Raw genomic sequence first — 18,490 nt, 5'->3', positions numbered from 1 at the left:
AGCCAAATAGTTTGCCAGACAATTGCAATCGTATTTTGCGGAAAATTAAAAAAAATGTATTTGAGGCACGCTGAAAATTTAACATCATATTATTAGCGATGAAAAATAAAAATTAATAAAAAGACAGACGATTCTGGTGGGATTTTTTACCTGTCAGGTGATCGAGAAAGTTAGAAATGAGTGTGATGAGTGAGCAGTGCTATAGGTAGGTCGCAGTGTGAGAGAGCGCGTATATCGGCAGCTGTTTGCGCCCCTCAATGCTGCGGTGCTATTGGTTGAGGTAAGACCACGTGACGTACAGTGCCCATGCTGTTGCTAGTCGGAATTTTGGAGTAATTAAAAGATATTAAATTGTAATTTTATTCAAAAATCGTAATTTGTATACATTGATCTTCGTATGAAATCAGTACATGTTAATAATTTATATATCTATATATAAAAATATAAATTTTCTTCGAGGGCCAATATAAATGTGCAAACTATTATTGCCTTTTTGGTTACTCTAATTGAATTTTATTTTAATTAATTTATAAAAAATAATATATTATAAAAGTATAAATATTTCCTTTTTTATTCTAAGAAAGAATTTCGTGATTCTTCATCTTCTGAAAATTCAGCCTCAAATCTGAAATACCCATCATCTTCTTCCGCTTCTTCTCTTTCGGATTGATCATCTTCTGCTTGAGCTGTAAATAGTAGTCTGTAATAGTCTCTAATTAGTCTTGACATGGATCTGGTCGATATATTCACTTCACTGGATATGATTTTCTGGTTTCTGAGGGGATTTTTGTGAATTCTTTCTCGAAACGCTTTTATGGCTGCACTGGTTCGAACCACGCGAGGACGACCGACTTTCTGTCACTTCAGACGTTTGGAAAAAACGATTGATCGTGCGGTAAACAAACATTCTCGGAGTGTTAAGTTTTTCAGCAATTCGTAAGTCTCACTTGCACTCTATTGTTAACAAGCGAAATTTGCCACGAAACTGAAAATAATTTAGGAGTAGGCAATGCCAATTCCAAAATCCCCCCGAGCCATAGACTCAATAAATTTATCAAAAGAGCAACCCGAAACCTTTCAAGAACAGTCATTACATCCATTGAAAACAACCGTTTGGTGCAGCCTATGGGCCGGAGGAATCAGCAGCCCGTATTTCTTCAAAGGCGAGGCTGGAGCCAATATAATAGTGAATGGTGAACGTTATCGCGACCTGATAAACGACCTTTTGATACCGGAAGTTGAAGCCCGTGATATCTACAACATTCGATTCTTAGTTCCAACAAGACGGTGCTGCGTGCCATACAGCCCGTGAAATAATGGATTTGCTGCGTCGTCGTTTCGGTGAGCAATTTATCTCTCGTCTCGGACCAGTGTATTGGCCACTAAGATCGTGTGATAACACACCTTTGGACTTTTATTTGTGGGGTTATGTAAAATCTAAATGCTTTGTGGGCAAATCAGCTTCGATTGAGGCATTGACAGCCAACATTAGTAAAGTTATTCACGAGATACCATCCGAAGTCCTCCAGCGAGTCATACAAAATTGGCGTTTACGGATGGATGACCGAATTACGGCGCAGTTGCGGTCAACATTTGAAAGGGATTCCGTTTAAAAAGTAAATGTCATAAATGGTTCTACACAGAACTAAGAAAGATTGCCCAATTAATTTGATTTTTCCTTGTTTTATTTCAATTTAAAATCCGATGCCTCTAAATTGTTCACCCTTTACAACCAAAGTAGTGTCAAAATAAGTTACATTCAACATTGGTACCCCTGGTTTCCACAAGGTAACAATGCAATGCGAAAATTTGCGCTCTCCCTGCAGCCTATGACGTTCACGTTGGCGTCGTCATTTCGCGCGCTGCATTGTTGTTTTCCGTGCCACTTGTAAATCAACAACACTGTAACCTCACCCATTAACACCACCACCACTGCGCACTCTTGGCTTGTCATCACTCAAACGCATAAACGTTCGCAACAACAATCAAACAAACACATTATTGATATAGCAGTTGCGGTTGGCGTCGGCTTTGACGCTCGGTTTGTTCGGTGTCAGCGGTCTGCTGTTGTGTATTGAATTGAAAGTGCGGCACTGGTGGCACCGAGCGGGCGTTCAACGCAATTCACCAACATTGACATCTGAGCATTGAAACGAAAATAAATACACAAAATGTAAACAGTAAAACCTACACCTAACACTTCGTTGCTGGCCGTTGTTGTTGTTTTCATTTGCCGGTAGTTGCCTTTGTTTATACTGCATGAACTAGTAATAACTGCGCTGTCATTCATCGGCAGCGTTGCTACGTTCGGTGTTCGGTGTTTGGTTGCGCGATTTCACTGATGCCTCTGCTAGTGCAGCGGCTTAGATAGATGAATTTTCCAAAGCAATTTTTATTGCAGATTCATTTCGCTTTCGGCAACGAATGTCGTCAGTGGGTGTTTGATGTGTTCGATGTATTATTTCGTATAATCTTTTAAGACGCGTCGTAAAATTATTACGGTGATTTCTCATTGCATTCATTTGTGTAGTTGTTGGGCCAGAAAGTGGAATAGAGAAAAAGAAAAAGTAAGTCTTATTCACTAAAATTCTGCTTATCAATAATTCTCTGATTTTATTTTTGGTTTCTTTGGATGTTCGTGTTTCATTTACATTTGTACACACACACATACATACATATGTATGCTGTTCGTTGTTTGTTTTCCTGCATTTGATTTATTAAAAAATCGCTAATTTACATCTTTTACATACAACAAATACTCTAAAAAAATATTACATTGGACCTGCAGTGCATCTGATAAAATCGATTGTGACATTCGCCAGGCAACATCTGAGTGAGGTTTTATTTTTGTAAGTAAAATTTTTGTTTTACATATACATATACCTACATATTTACATACTTATTCGTTTGTATTTAAGTTTAACATTTTATCAAGTTATGTTTATTTTAATAAGTTATGTATTTCTTTATGAACTACTTTGTGCATTATAGATATACATACATACATGCATGTACATATGTATGTATGCATGCATGTATATATTGGATCATCTTTTCAATATACGCGCCCATTTTTGTAACCAATCATTTGTTGTGCTGCGTAAAAATCTAACAAGAATTAGCAAACAACTAAATTCCGGAGAATTGTGTGATGTACTCTTTAAAAAAGAGAAGCATACAAAGTTGTGAGCGAAGATTCAATTTACACGTTTCATAGACAGCTGATTGTCTTGTCATTTGAATTCATGGTGGGAAAAATTCCCATATCAGACCGTTAACCGGCTCTCAGCGAATTAAAAAAAAAATTGGTCCACGGGGCCACGGCAGCGGGTTTGCTACGAAAAAACTGAGCTTGTGTTTAAGATATACGAAAAAAATCAAAACAGTCGTCGCCAAAGTTACTTCGTTGCCGTCTGACCACTCACTGATTGAACGTGTATGTGTATGTATAAATGTGAAATGAGCGGAAATCATTAGAAGGCGGAATGCTTTTCCGAGATAATTTACTCAGGAACTTGACACAAAGAATATGTGATATATATATTTAGTTAGTAGCTGTGTTCGTCTTCAAGATCATCCATTACCAGACATCACCCCAAATCAGGAGCACAAGCGACAACTTTCACCCAAAGTCTTGGAACAACAAAAAAGTTAAGAAATGCAAAATTTTCCATCACTTGTAAAAACCAGTAGAAAAAGACATAACAGCTGAGATTCTTTAAAAACCTATAGTTTTAAGCTGCCTCAGAAAGGCAAATGGTTCAGGTAGGTAGGTAGGTAGGTAGGTAGAAGTGGCAGTTGGTCTCTCAACAACTCACTTAGATAGTTGTCGATCCATTGTGATTCCACAGTAGCAGTTTATCTGCTACTCCACGTTAAAACATTTTATTTTAAGTGCAAACCCATTGATCTGGCTGACACTTACATATATCCCTAAGATCATCAGTATCGTTCTAGAACGATGAGCCAAAGTTTCTAAACCGAGTGGCATGCCACGCGTGACAGTAACAGAGAAGATGTCTGATCAACTCTTCCTCCTCCTCATTCTTACTGCCTCTGCAATAGTCGAAATGAGGTACATTCAATCTTTAAGCATGTCGACCTAGGAGACAGTGCCCTGTGGTCAAAGCAACTAATGTAGGCACGTCTTTCCTTGACCGATTAAGTAGTACCTTTGAACGCTTGATGTCCCATTCTGAAGTGACCATGCTATTTGTGTATCACGCAGTTTGTAGGTTGAGAAAGGTATATCTAAAAGTGGCAGGCGAGTGGTAGTGCCCTCTCTCCCTAATTTGTCTGCCTTGGCATGCCACTCTGCCCTGTGACCCTTATCGGAGTGCCAGATAGTTACCCCACTAATGGCTACAATTTCAGCCTAAAATGCGCTAGAGAGATTAGGAAGGCAGTTTTTTTATGAGGAGATTCTTCATGGTTTGCCATTGCCTGACGGAGTGCGACCACAACTTTTTCTATCATTTGATGTTTCATGCCCGGCTTTTCGCACCTGGGCACTACCGGATGGTAGCCGCACACCAACCCAATCGGCTACGGTGGTTTTGCTACAAAGTTTTGCAAGTAGTCTGAAGCAGATAAATCCTAACGCTCATCAATAAATCTATTGGGGTTCAGATCCAATAGTGGAAGAAATTGTTGGCATGGCGTAGTTCTAGACTTACCTAGATCGTAATTAGTAATTAAAAAATTATCCAATAAGTAAATAAAAAAAATTTAAACTACGAATTGTAAAGAGTTAAGCATTGACATTTCAGTCGCCACTCAAAAAGAGAGAAATGCGGAAAGTACTTGGCGTACTATAAATCAAGGCACATTCGTCACTATCTTGTTGATTCAAACCTTGTTGAATGTGCCTTGATTTACGACACGCCAAAGTTGCGCTCATTTTTCCACTTTAATCTACGTAATCTTCTATTATTCTTGATAAAAAATTGTGAGCATATTCTTCACATTTTCTTTCTTTTTTATTATTTGCAATAAAAGATAAATGCGGCGTGAGCTTGCAAAAAATTGTCTAAGCTTTACGGACGTGGTGCAGTGTAGAGAATAAAAAGCATTTTTTTTCATTTGATTTTGATGCCAATTTTAGTACTCACATTTTTGCAAACTCTACCCAATCTGGTGCAATCTTTAAAAAGATCAATAAAATTATTAAAAAAAAAATGTAGATGAGTATCTCAGCAGCACCTGAGTCCAGACTTTGTTAGGGAGCAAAGTGTTTTGCAGAATTTAAAAAAGCTGAACTCATTGCTTGGGTGGCGCATGAATTAGCAGTGAGAAATTTAATGGAATGAGTTTTCAGGTCCTAAGATCGAAATTAGGCAATTTTAAGTGAGCGAAATAAAGCAATTTTTGAAGCAAATTATTACTGGTGATGAGTAATGGCTACCTACAAGGCGAATCTATTAAAGGCGATGTTGGTAAATCAGCTGAGTTGTTTTTTTTCTTTCGACGCACCCATGGGGCTGTCAGCTCAGAATGAAACAAGGCGAATTTATTATTTGTTTTCTAGTTTCTCAATACTTTGCTTTGACAATCAAACCTCACAGAACAGTGTTGTTGGTCTATTGCCACTATCTTTAAGAATGCGCTTCGACTACCTACGAATAGACAATAAAAGATTGAAAAAAATCGTGTCGTAAAAGAGCTGAAGCTGATAGTAAAGCCGGAATTGACCCAAGGAAGGTGTTGCACCGTGTTTGGTAGGATTAGAAGGGTATATTATGAATATTAGGAGCTTTAATCGGCTACCAAACGACTGGTTCTCTATTGTCAGCCATTGATGAAATCTAAGGAAGCCGTCCATTTGATGTGGCCAGAATTGGTGAAAAGAAAGTGCGGCATAAACTGTGGGTGCGCACTGACCTTGTTGTTGTTCTTTTTGTAACAGCTTACTACTTACTGTCTGTGCGACGGACTCACCAGTCGTCTTCGTCTAACTCATCTAACAGTAGACCCCGAAAAAAGTGCGCTTTCGACAGGTTGTGAAGAGATGGTTAGTATCGTGTGGTGTGTCTTAATATCCTGAGACATATGCTCAGTCATAAGTCAGGTTTAACCTACTACAATATCCAGAATGCAATAGGGCCAAACTTGCGCCGTTCTGCTGAAGCTGAAGTTCTTCTGCAGTAGGTGGTAATTGGACCCCGATAGCCGTATTCGGGGGTCGGGAGTTTAGAAAGATGGTAAGGGTATCCCAATGAATATGGCTTAGCCCTGTCGAGTACATCACGCACTGAACTTGTATTCCTAAACGATTATTTCTTTATGTAGGCCACTCCTAATGAATTCAATAAATGTTTGTGCTTTAGTCAGTTTTTTGTTTCGAAAATCCAGAAGTTTTACGCGGATGGAATAATACAGTGCTACTCGTGGCCGCCGTAGCCGAATAAGTTGGTGCGTGATTACCATTCGGAATTCACAGAGAGAACGTTGGTTCGAATCTCGGTGAAACACCAAAGTTAAGAAAATCATTTTTCTCGCCTCTCGGCAGGCAATGGCAAACCTCCGAGTGTATTTCTGCCATGAAAAAGCTCCTTATAAAAATATCTGCCGGTCGGAGTCGCCTTGAAACTGTAGGTCCCTCCATTTTGTGGAACAACATCAAGACGCACACCACAAATAGGAGGAGGAGCTCGGCCAAACACCCAAAGAGGGTGTACGCGCCAATTATATATATATGTATATACTCGTAAGATGAGCTCTCTGGCCTTCCTGCTGAACTCAACGGTGGGGCTAATGTAAACTCAAAGGTGGAACACCGTGGTTGGAGGCGGATGAGGACTTTTCTGAGCTTCTTTAACATACTTGAAGTGGAGGTTGGCATAAGTGCTAGGAGCTACACCAGAGTCCTTGTTCATATAGAACAAGTGAGCCCGGCGGCGAGTGAGCCCCTTGCGTGTCAATGCTGGTGTTCCAAGCACCAGAAGAGAGTTACTGGAAAAATAAGATTGTTTGGAGGAGGCCGACTGCGGCTCCCAGAATAGCCGTAAATAGGCTGGCGGTCTGTTTACCACGACATTTTTTCGCTAAGGAATTACAAAACACGAAAAGTGCGAAGGCGTTTCTCCAAACGACGTAATCTTGCCACAAATTTTACAACGCATACGGCGATAACAAATTGGCAGAAAAAAGTTCCGTTAGTTCCGAAAGTGAGATTAACGAGTCGCTGAAAAAACTTAATATTTCGAAAATGTTTGCTTACCGCACGATCAATCGTTTTTTCCAAACGTCTAAAGTGACAGACAGAAAAAGAAGCGCTCGTCCTCGCGTGGTTCGAACCAGTGCAGCCATAAAAGCGGTTCGAGAAAGAATTCACAGAAATCCCCTTAGAAACCAGAAAATCCTATCCAGTGAAGTGAATATACCGACCAGATCCATGTGAAGACTAATTGAAGATGATCTCCACTTGAAAGTATTCCGTCCTTCCGTCGCTCAACTGGTTATCTTTTGACAACGCGTTTGAAAACAATTCGACAGATGCAAGCAACTTCTTTGGCGGGACGAGGTCAACGGCCATGAAAATATTCTTTTCACAGATGAAAAAATGTTCACTGTTGAAGAAATTTTTAGTAAACAAAACGACAAAATCTAAGTTAACACTTCTAAAGACACGAAAAATGTTATATCTCTTCATTTCTGCCAAAAAGGGGGTTAAGACCGGGGCAAAAGTGTACCAGGATGATGTTTTAGAAGACGTGGTGAAGCAGTTGAGCAGTACTCCCTTCAATGAAAAACTTTGGGTCTTCCAGCAAGATTCCGCTCCAGCCTATGAATCAAAAACTACCCAGCAGTGGCTAAAAAGAATATTTTTGGGTTCATAGCCGCAGAAGATTGGCCGTCTGGAAGTCGAGATCTGAATCCTTTGGGCTACAGTCTGGGGTCAGAATTGGAGAATATGTCCTGTCGAAGACATCACAGAAATTTGGAGAATCTCAATCTTATCCTTTTACAAATTATGGCTTGCGCCTTGATGCTTTCCAACAAATGGAGCGGCCTACTTACAGTCCTATACCGCCTCCGAATGGCAGATGGTTTTGAGAGAGATGACAAACTTTTTTTCATCATCGCACAAATGCTCACGGAGGATTGCCATTGCTGCCGTTGGGTGAGATACAGTTAATAGATGTAGATAGATATGGAATTTTACCACAGCCTAACAGGAGAGGTATCATATTTTCTTTGTTTTGGTATATCCGTTTTGAAGCAAATGAGAAATGTTCACGCTTTCTTAAAATTCTATTTTTTTAATTTTTTTTATGGCAATGGATAATTTGGTTTCTTAAATAAACTACATTAGAAATGCACTTTTGTTGTTAATTTTTTTGTTTTTTATCTGCTTATTCTATAATTTTCTTATCTCTGAGCTCCGCAATCTGCTCTGTACTGTAGCCCAGCAGCTGCGTCAACACTTCGTCTGTGTGCTGTCCCATTGTTGGTGGAGCGGTGCGTGCATCATTTTTGGACTCGCTGTAGACAACGGGCGGCCCCACCACCTTGACACTTTCATCGCGCGGATGTGGTAGGGTTTTTACTAAACCAATTGCCTTTATATGCTCATCCTCGAATACTTCACGTATCGAATTGACGGGACCCGCTGGAAATGAGGCATTTTCAAATTGCTGCATCCAACTCTTTGACGTTTTCTTCACAAATATATCCTCCAGCAGGGCGATAAGTTCCACACGATTGTTAACGCGATCCTTATTTGTTTTAAATTTCGCATTCTCCGCAATATCTGCTATTTGCAGTAGTTGACATAATTCACGGAATTGATCATCACTACCAGCGCCTATAGTTAGATAGCCATCAGCGGTTTTGAAGCTCTGATACGGCACAATGCTCGAATGTGCGGTACCCCAACGTTGCGCCTCGATGCCAGCATTCAAGTAATTACTGCCCACATTTATCAATAGCGACATGCCCGTCGATAGCAAATCGACGTCGATTTTTTGACCTACTCCAGTACGTTGACGTTGCAGCAAGGCGGCCAAAATGGCGCCATGCGCATACAAACCCGTAGCCATATCGGTTACAGGCACACCCACCTTACTGGGCTGACCCGCACGTTCGCCAGTTATGTGCAAAAGGCCACACACGGAGGATGCAATGACATCATAACCGGGACGTTTGGCGTAAGGGCCCACGGAGCCATAACCCGTCATTGAGCAGTAAATGATGTGTGGCGCCACTTTACGCAATTGCTCGTAATCCAAGTCGTACTCAGCCAGCTTGCCAGGCACATAATTCTCCACAAGCACATCACACTTCTGCGCCAGCTCGTAGATGATTTCTTTGCCGCGTTTCAAATTAATGGCGATGCTCTTCTTATTGCGATTAACCGCTTGAAAATAAATCGAGTCTTTACTCTGTGCCAAAAAAGGAGGACCCCATTTACGCGTTTCATCGCCACCATAAAAGGGTCGCTCGATCTTGATTACTTCTGCGCCCATATCGGCCAATATCATGGTGCAGTAGGGGCCCGAGATGATGCGCGTCATATCGAGAATGCGCACGCCACTGAGCGGGTGTGCGGCGGTAATTGTGGGGGCGTCGCTCTCGCTGCTTGTGGCGAAACCATGGCGTCCTATGACATTTGGGCTGGCTGTGCGTCGAAGTAAAACGCGCAAGCAATACGATAAGTGGGCAGTATTGGGAATCATTTTCTATGTTTGCTTTTAAATTTTGCTTAATTGTTTATTTATCTTTTAGTTCAATCAAGCATTTGATATTGCACTCTGCGTATTTGTTGTTCTAAACAGTCGTGATTGTGTGTGTTTGTTTTTGTACGCTGCTAATCGTTGGCTTTGCTTTTTCTATTATTCGATGCTTTCGCTCTGCGAATCCAATTGAACGAGCGCGAAGTGTATCACGTAACCGCTTCTATTCAAGTTTTTCGCACAACTAAATGCGATATTTTTCACTGGTTTGTCTTGTCAACTCATCTCTGCGGGAGAGCCTTATCAGTTATCTAAAATATGTGCTTGTACGATATTCAAAAACTTTTGGTCTTGTTTTTATTTTTTGCTCATCGCTTATGCTTTTTTAAATAGTTCGTGGCTGCTCGCACTCTCAATAATTATAATTTGTTTTGAATATGAGTTCAGTGTTGCCATTTTGGTGATTTTGGAGCTAGATTTAGCTCTTTTTTTTTTTAAATTGCTCCAAAAATTTGGATTTAGCTCCTAGTGAACAAACTTTTTGAAAGTAACATAGCTGACCCTATGAAATTGTTTTCCGAAGTTGTATATTTAATTTCAAGCTTGTGCATCAGTATAGTGTCACCTTCTGAAGATTTCAACCCTTTAACGTCTGAATTAGACAATTTTTTTACTCCTATTCCTTACTTTCATTATAATTTTGAACAATTTATTCGACAAAAAAAAAAGAAAACACCATAAATGAGAGCACAGAAAACGAAATTCGTAATATTTGTCGAAAATTTATAATGAAATTAATTGAACAGTGGAGGCAACGTTTGCCACATAACATAAATACTTTAAAAAAAATTGATTTTTTTTCCACTGAAAATACTCTAAAAACAATAAAGCCTCAAATTTTTGATTACTTTGAAAACGGAAAAAATAATTTCAATATAGATGAAATTACATGCTTGGAAATGCAGTGGCGCAACATACATTTATATGATTGGAAAAATGTGAACAATACTTTAGATTTTTGGATCGAGGTTAAGGAATATAAAAATTCTGTAAATGATAATCCGTTTAATGAACTGGCAAATTTTGTATTTTCTCTTCTTGTGCTACCACTTAGCAACGCTGAAGTTGAAAGAACTTTTTCGATGATGAATTGCATTAAAAATAAACAACGCAATAAAATTAATTTGGTTATGTTAAACACTTTGTTAACAATAAGATGTGGGCTTAAGAGACTTAATAAGTGTTGCCATGATTTTGTCATAAAAGATGATCTCTTAAAGTTGATGAGAAATGATATATACGACTGCAACAATAATGATGATATTGTAGAAGATTTTTGTGGTGATGAAGAATTTGATATATTTTGATATATTTAAATTGATATGTTATATCGTTACACTTTATTTAAAAAAAAAGTAAGAAATGTATTTTTTTCATTGTTTTCCATACATAAATGTGTTCCTAATGAATTCTTTAAAGTACAAGATTTATTTAATGTGATGTTTAATAGACTATTTTTTTTTTGTTTCTGCTTTTGCAAATAAATGAATATATGAACTTTTTCATATATTGTTATTACTGAATTGTTTAAAAATAATTTTAATTTTTGTAAAAAAATAAAATATGTGAATATATAAATGTGAAATATAATAAAAGTCACTGAAAAAATTTTAGCTCTTTTATTAGCTCCAAAAAAAAATTTTTGGCTCTTTTTAGCTCTTTTTCTTGACAAATTTAGCTCCAACAGCAAATTTTTTCTGGCAACACTGTATGAGTTGCTATTTTTATCATATCTCCCACTCTTTGTGCGCTTGACTCACTCTATGCCTTGGGTTTAAATTCTCAGAGTAATATTTACAGGCGAGAAGAAATTTTATACTGGCAAATATTTAAGAATTCGGAATTGAGTCGATGCTTAGTTAAATAATTTATTTCTAATTACTTGGAAGTTATTTAAATGAACTCAGTTGCATTGCTACTGTATGAATTTTTTTATGACCTTTAGGATTTTTTTTAATTTTTATTACAAACATTTAAATATACATAATATACATATATACGTACAATGTTTGTTGACACTACAACTAAGTTTAAGCAAACTAACAAGCAGTATGATTTTAACAATTTTGTGGGGTTTTATAAAGATAGTTTTAAAATCTCTTCCTCACACTAACTACCTAAGTTGTCGGGTTAGGCCTGCGGTGTTGAAGTTTACTGGCTTTCTCGTTTACGTGCCTTTGGAGCCTCTTAGAGTGGGCTTCTGCTTGTAAAGGGTGGTTAAATTTTAAGGGCCGATGTTGAATGTAAACCACATCTAAACGTCAAGTTTGTTTTCTGCATTTCATTTGACATTTTTCAATTTCAGACTAACTCAATTTGAACCATGGAAAGATACACAATCGAGCAATGCGTTAAAGTTATTCAGGCTTATTATGAAAACGGGCGTTCAAATCAAAATGCATATCGCGCACTTCGTGATTTTTTCGGTCAATTTAATCGTCCAAATGTGCGTAAAATCGGAAAAATTGTGCAAAAGTTTGAGCAAACTGGGTCTGTAGGAGATGTGAAAACTAGAGGTGCCAAACTATCGATGGTGGGCGCCATCGATTGTGGACGATAGTAATTTTCAAACCATCGATGTTGGTCGATAGTACCATCGATAGTGGTCGATAGTCGCAATAAAAAACAGTGATTGAAAATCATTGAAATTTTTAAGAAAAAACAAAAAACCAGAATTTTATTTTAATACATAAGGAACACTTTAAAACAACTATATAATTATATTTTCACAAGTGTGAGTTATTTACATTAGGAAAAAAAGAGTAAGAGTACAGGCTATGGGTCTTTTCTGTCAAAATATTGAACTTATAAGTTTAAGGAACATTGCTTACATTTTATGAAATTACATTTTTAGGGAAAAGCTAAAAATACAAAAGCCTTATAAAAGACTTAAAAGCTAAAACTTGAAAACTATAATATGATTTATTTATTATAGCGAAAGATTTTTGTTTAAAAACAACAAAACGTTCACATTTTCTTCTTTAAGCCGTGTTCGCCTATCAGAAACAATTTGTCCCGCCTTGCTGAAAGCTCTTTCCGACTCCACAGACGTTGCGGAGATGCATAAATATTTATACATCAGTAATTTTAATAAAGGGAAATCCACCTGGTTGACCTGCAATCAAATGTATTACCAAAACTTAGTTTTATGTATCGAAGATTGATTTATTGATTTTACCTTGATTCATAAAAGAGGGTCCATTTCCTGTGGGGCTATGTCTCTCTCCAGATACTGCCTTTTAATAATGATTGCATCAGATCGAATATTACTCTTTTTAGTAGCACATCGTTGGTTCAAAAAATCAAAAGTTGGGTCCTTAGTGGTCGTGCTTGCTTCCAGACTGACAGGGTCTTCAACATGAGTCAAATTGCCCAAATTGACCAACTCATTTTCCAAGATACTTGTTGCTTGTTCAGCATTTGCGTTGGATTGAAACCCATCTTTTTTGAAGCGTGGATCCAAAATCGTAGCCATCCTTGTTACCGTGCGTGGCTCATATATATATTAGATAATCGTTTTTTAATCGACTCCAACATAGCATCTTTCATAGATTTGCCTACCGCAGTTGCCAACTGAGATGAAAGATTTTCAATTTGCTGATATAGTCCATATGCCAATGGCATTATTAATGACACTGTAACGTATTTGCCACCAGAAACTTTTTCGGACACGTTCTTAAATAATGCTAATATTTTGTCAATATCTTTCAACACGTTGACTTCCTCTGCAGTGAATGGTAATGGTGCATTTGTTGTTGATAATAGCACACTGGCAATGGCTTCATGGGTTAAGGGGGGAGATACATGTAAATGCTTAAATTTTCCTTGATGTTTGTGATTTATTTTTTTTATTAAGGAGTCATTATATGTTTTTAAAAATTGGCATGTATTTTGTTTAAATATTAAAATAATACAAAAAAAATGTTTTGATTATAATAATTTAAAATGGCGGGTATACGTGAAATTCTTCCTGTGAAGGTCGGAGCGAGGCTTTTTAATCGGCGGGCATTCTAGCATCGTTTCTAGTGATCTGAAAACCAAAAAACAAACATTTTTGTGTTTATTAATGTCATAATTTGTCGGTGAACCTAAAAAAATTAAAAAAAATTAAAAATTCACGAAATACAATGCTTAAAAAAAATAAAATGAATTTTGGCCCTAATTTTTCGTGTTGTTTTGCTCTAAAAAAATTATTTTCTCAAAAAATTTTTGGAAACTTGTAGGTTCACATAGAAAGTAATATCATTAGAAAGATGTGTGCAAAATTTCAGGAAGATCGGTCAATAACTTTTTGAGTTATCGTGTACGCCGATTTAAAAAATGTAGTTTTGAGAAAAAGGCATTAAAGTTTAAGTGCATGAAAATTCAATGATTATAGTGGCTTACCGACTAATCAGCAATTCCAGCGCCATATAACAATCCTTCTGAAGCTTCGTACAACTCATTTTGTTCAATTAGTTGCTGTTGATGTGCTTAACGAGATTCTTTAGAGGCTAATGAGCTGCAGCGATTTTCTCGGGTCACTCTCTGTTCGTCCATTTTTTTGGCGTATGATTTACATTGCCGGCCTACTATTATATCTGAGCAGTTCATTATTTGTAGTATTGATGTGTATCCTTCATTGAATAATCCAGCAGCAATGTATGAGATGATTTTTGACCCCGAATGTAGGTGTTTTGGAGCGAGACGCCAAACGGTAGAGTTGAAACTCTCATTTGCATTTTGCGTATGACCACCCAAACATCTTTTAAGCAAGTCATCTCGCGATAAATCTAAAAATATTGGCTCTACATGCTTCTGGATATCTGGATGTAGTGGAGCAGGATGTTTAAAATCTTCTTTAGAAGCTTGGGCTTTTTGCCATTTGCACCAGCCGGGACCAGGTGGACAGTACTCATGTTTTGGTTCGTAATCCGTAGAGCACATATGATAGTAGGTGGCCATTACAGCCTTTTTCATATCCTCGAGGTTGTTTACATTCCTACGAATAGCAAGCCCGTAGTATACTGATAATTTATTGATGAGAGCTTGTCTCAACTTGCCTTTTCCTCCGAGTTTATAATCTTTCGTAACTTTTCGGAGGCGAGTACCCATCCTCTTTTGCACGTGGCCAATACACTCACTTTTTACTACCGGAAAATCGTCGCCATATGGATTTACATCGCGAATTCCTTTAAATTTACGTTTTCCCTGATTTCCCTGAAATTTACGTTTTGACGGGCGTCCTGACCGCTTTGATGAATCTTTATCTCCTTTAGGATACGAACTCATTTTTATATTTATTTGATTTCAAAATCGTTACGTACAGGATGAGGTCCAAAACTTGACTGAACAAAACTAACAGAAACACAGAATCTCTAAGAGCAACACCGGTTTTGGCCGGAACTAATATACGCTTCAGCAGCTTCGAAAATGTCTAATGCTTGGAATTTGTTAATGAAAGTATTTTGAAACATTTGTCTAGTCACATTTTTACCAATAGAAAGGTTAAAAGGAAACGGAATTTAAGAGACAGGTAAAAGAGTCGGCCGCTGAAGTATAACTCTCCCAGCGCTCGAAGGCAAAGAATAGAGTTGTCTATAATATGAGAAATACTGAAAATTATGTTCTAAAAATTTGGTAACATATTCTGAAAGGTCTATACTAACATATTATGGGAAAAAAAAAATATTTTTTTTTCAACATTTTACATGTATCTCCCCCCTTAATAAAACTCTCTCAATCATGTCGTGGAAGCTGTTCCACCTTGTTGGGGTTTCTTGCAACAAGGTATATGCAAACTTTTCTTGAACTTGTTTCAATTTTTCGTTCGCAATTGACCTTTTCTTAAAAAATTTTACAATATTTTTACATTTTGCAAACAAAGCTTTTGTGACATCGTTGTGATTGAGATTCAAGCCATCTTGGACTACCAAATTAACTGTATGAGCAAAGCATGGCAGATTTTGGATTTTTAAAATATCACATGTTTTCAGCATTGAACTTGCATTGTCAGTTACAATGCAGACAGTTTTTTCAAAGATATGCCAAGATGTTAACATATCTTTTAAAGTGTCTGCAATATTTTGTGACGAGTGATTTGTAGTATCGATAAGTTTTTTGGTTGCTAGCGATGCCGTTTTGATGCCGTATTCATGTACGAAATGAACCGTTACCGTTAAAAAGCTCACGTTAGCACTAGATGTCCACATATCGCAAGTGATAGCAATGTTCGAAACCTGATCCAAAATTGTTTACAATTTTTCCGTCGTGTTTTTAAACAAATTGGTCATCACGACGTTTTCCAAATGACTCCGGCTGGGAAGCTTGTAACGTGGGTCTAAGGCTGTAATTAATTTAATAAATCCTTTGTCCTTCACTATGCTAAAGGGCTGAATATCCTCAGCAACCATCTCTGCTACGAGTTTATCTAAGTCCTTTTTACGCTTGGAGTTTGCATCATATTATACAACACAGGCCTTTTAAAGTATGACTCCACTGACCGCATGCTTGACCTGCAGCTGCTGCTGAAAGACGCAATGTTCTCGTCTTGTACAACATCTTCAGCAACTTGTGTATCAGGAGCATTTCTGTCCAAATTCAGGTGAAACCGTTTAAGGTGATCATGCAGGTTCGATGTGTTGCCACTGGTTTTATACTCCTTGGCGCAACTAAGGCATTTGGCAAAATTCTTATCATCAGCTCTTTTAAAATAATTCCACACATCCGAAATTTTACTTTTCTTTTTTTGTGCAGGCTTCTCCAACACAAAATTTTTTTCGCTGTCGCTGCTGTTGCAATCGCAACTTGCTGCAGCAGAACTGCGTCCTAAAATTAGACAAAAGTGTTCTAAGCATTCTTACTAATTATTTGAAAAATGTATTACCTCGTTTAAGAAAGCGATCCATTTATATATTTTTACGAATTGTTATTTTAAACACTTTACAACGTTACACTTTTTAATATTTGTACACAAGTGACGCCACAAATAAAAAAAGCGCAAATATTTGCTTGGTGATGTGTAAATAGCTCTTTTGACGATACTATCGTCCACTATCGAGACTTTGAACCATCGATAGTTCAGTAGCTCGATAGTGCCCTACCATCGATGGTGACGATAGTACCATCGATAGTTTGGCACCTCTAGTGAAAACACCAATGCATGCTCGTACAGCTCGTACTACAGAAAATATTGCTGCTGTTCGCGATAGTGCGGTTGAAGAGCCGTCCACCGCAAGAGTGATTGTCGAAAAACCAATGCACCCACAAAGAGTGACTGTTTGGTGCGGTTTATGGTATTTTTTCCAAAATGAGGCCGATGAGGCAGTTACTGTGAATAGTGTTCGCTATCGTGAGATGATAATGAACTTTTTATGGCCGGAATTGGAAGATATGGATGTGGACGATATGTGGTTTCAACAGGACGTTAGCCACTTGTCACACAGCTAACGAAACAATGGCTCTTTTGCGCGAAAAATTTCATGACCGAATAATCTCACGTCGCGGCGATGCCAATTGGATCATGTGATTGGACACCGTTGGACTTCTTTCTTTGAGGTTATTTGAAAGAAAAGGTGTACGTCGATAAGCCAGCAACAATTCAAGAGCTAAAAGATGAGATAATTCGTCACATTAACGGCATAGAACCTCAATTATGCGTCAGCGTCATCGAAAATTTGGACCATGGGATGGAGGTGTGCCGCTGGGGCCGCGGCGGCCATTTGGCCGATATTTTGTTCCATACGTAATTGAGCCATACCAATAATATCATAATAAAGAGAAATGACAATAATTTCCTAAAAAAATTGTATTTTATTCAAAATCAACACCGGCCCTTAAAACTTAACCACCTTTTATATGGAGAGTTTTGAATTCCGTCCAATGAGCCAGTACATTTTTAATATTTTCAAATTGAGTTCGCTTCGTTTTATTTGTATATGCTCCTTTCAACGTAGCTTAGCATTGAGGCAAGATATTTGTCAGTATTTGCCTATGGAATTGGAGCACATAGTAGCATTATTGGATGATAGTTTGCTTTTTATTGGTGAAGGTCACATGAATTGATTTGATATTGTTTAATTTTATTCGCCAAATATTCGTACATTTTTCTACTGCTGTCGCTACTTCGGCGGTTTTTCCTGTTGCAAGAATTGCTGTATCGTCAGCTAAGGTGGCGATCATAGTGCTTGGAGGTAATGGTATATCTTTCGTATACAGAAGGTAAAGAAGTGGTCCAAGGATGCTCCCTTCCGGCACGCCAGCGTTTATTTTATGCAGTTTCGAATACTCATTCCCTTGTTTTACGCGAGAATAGCGTTCAGTTATACATGATTTCATAAATGCACTTCATGCCAAACCTTGTCGAATGCTTGCTCGATGTCCAAGAAGACTGCTGAGCATATGTTTTTCTCTTCGAACGATATTTCTATTTCAGCTGTAATTCTGTGCACCTGCGATTTAGAGCGATTTAGAATAAGCTTTTCTAGTAGTTTTGCAATTTGTGGCAACAAGGAAATTGGCCGGTATGAAGAAACAATATGTGGATCATTTCTTGGTTTGGCAATCATAATCATCTCCGCAACTTTCCACAGGCTTGGAACATTTTGAAGTCGGCTCGACGAATTGAATAGATTGGCTTTTGTTAAGTAGTTGCTTTAATACTTCCGTTGTGATTAAATCAAATCCAGGCGTCTTTTTGCCTTTTAGTTGCTTGATTTCTCTTTGCAGTTCCCTTATGTGGAATTAGAGTGGTTTCTTGATCTAAGGAGGAATATAAG

The 18,490-nt window shown here is 37.9% G+C and overlaps 2 protein-coding genes across 2 annotated transcripts in view; one reads left to right on the top strand and one right to left on the bottom strand.

The window, feature by feature from the left end:
• Window positions 1–1,779: 1,779 nt before the first annotated feature.
• The window catches only part of LOC128855833 (fatty-acid amide hydrolase 2), an 86,960-nt gene continuing 70,249 nt past the window's right edge, over window positions 1,780–18,490 (top strand). Inside the window, exons 1-2 of the mRNA XM_054091036.1 lie at window positions 1,780–2,567; window positions 2,789–2,849. Of these exons, the coding sequence (XP_053947011.1) occupies window position 2,567; window positions 2,789–2,849 (62 nt within the window). The 5' untranslated portion in view covers window positions 1,780–2,566. The remainder of the gene's footprint in view (window positions 2,568–2,788; window positions 2,850–18,490) is intronic.
• LOC128855834 (succinate--hydroxymethylglutarate CoA-transferase) lies at window positions 8,229–10,043 on the bottom strand. Its single transcript, XM_054091037.1, has one exon. The coding sequence runs from the start codon at window positions 9,675–9,677 to the stop codon at window positions 8,355–8,357; it is 1,323 nt and encodes a 440-aa protein (XP_053947012.1). The 5' UTR covers window positions 9,678–10,043; the 3' UTR covers window positions 8,229–8,354.

Source organism: Anastrepha ludens, chromosome 2 (assembly GCF_028408465.1).
Source record: "Anastrepha ludens isolate Willacy chromosome 2, idAnaLude1.1, whole genome shotgun sequence".
Taxonomy (NCBI): Eukaryota; Metazoa; Arthropoda; class Insecta; order Diptera; family Tephritidae; genus Anastrepha; species Anastrepha ludens.
This window is presented reverse-complemented; position numbering and strand designations above follow the sequence as displayed.

Coding starts and splice junctions, on each gene's coding strand:
- LOC128855834 (XM_054091037.1), bottom strand. CDS start 9,677: ATGATTCCCAATACTGCCCACTTATCGTATTGCTTGCGCGTTTTACTT.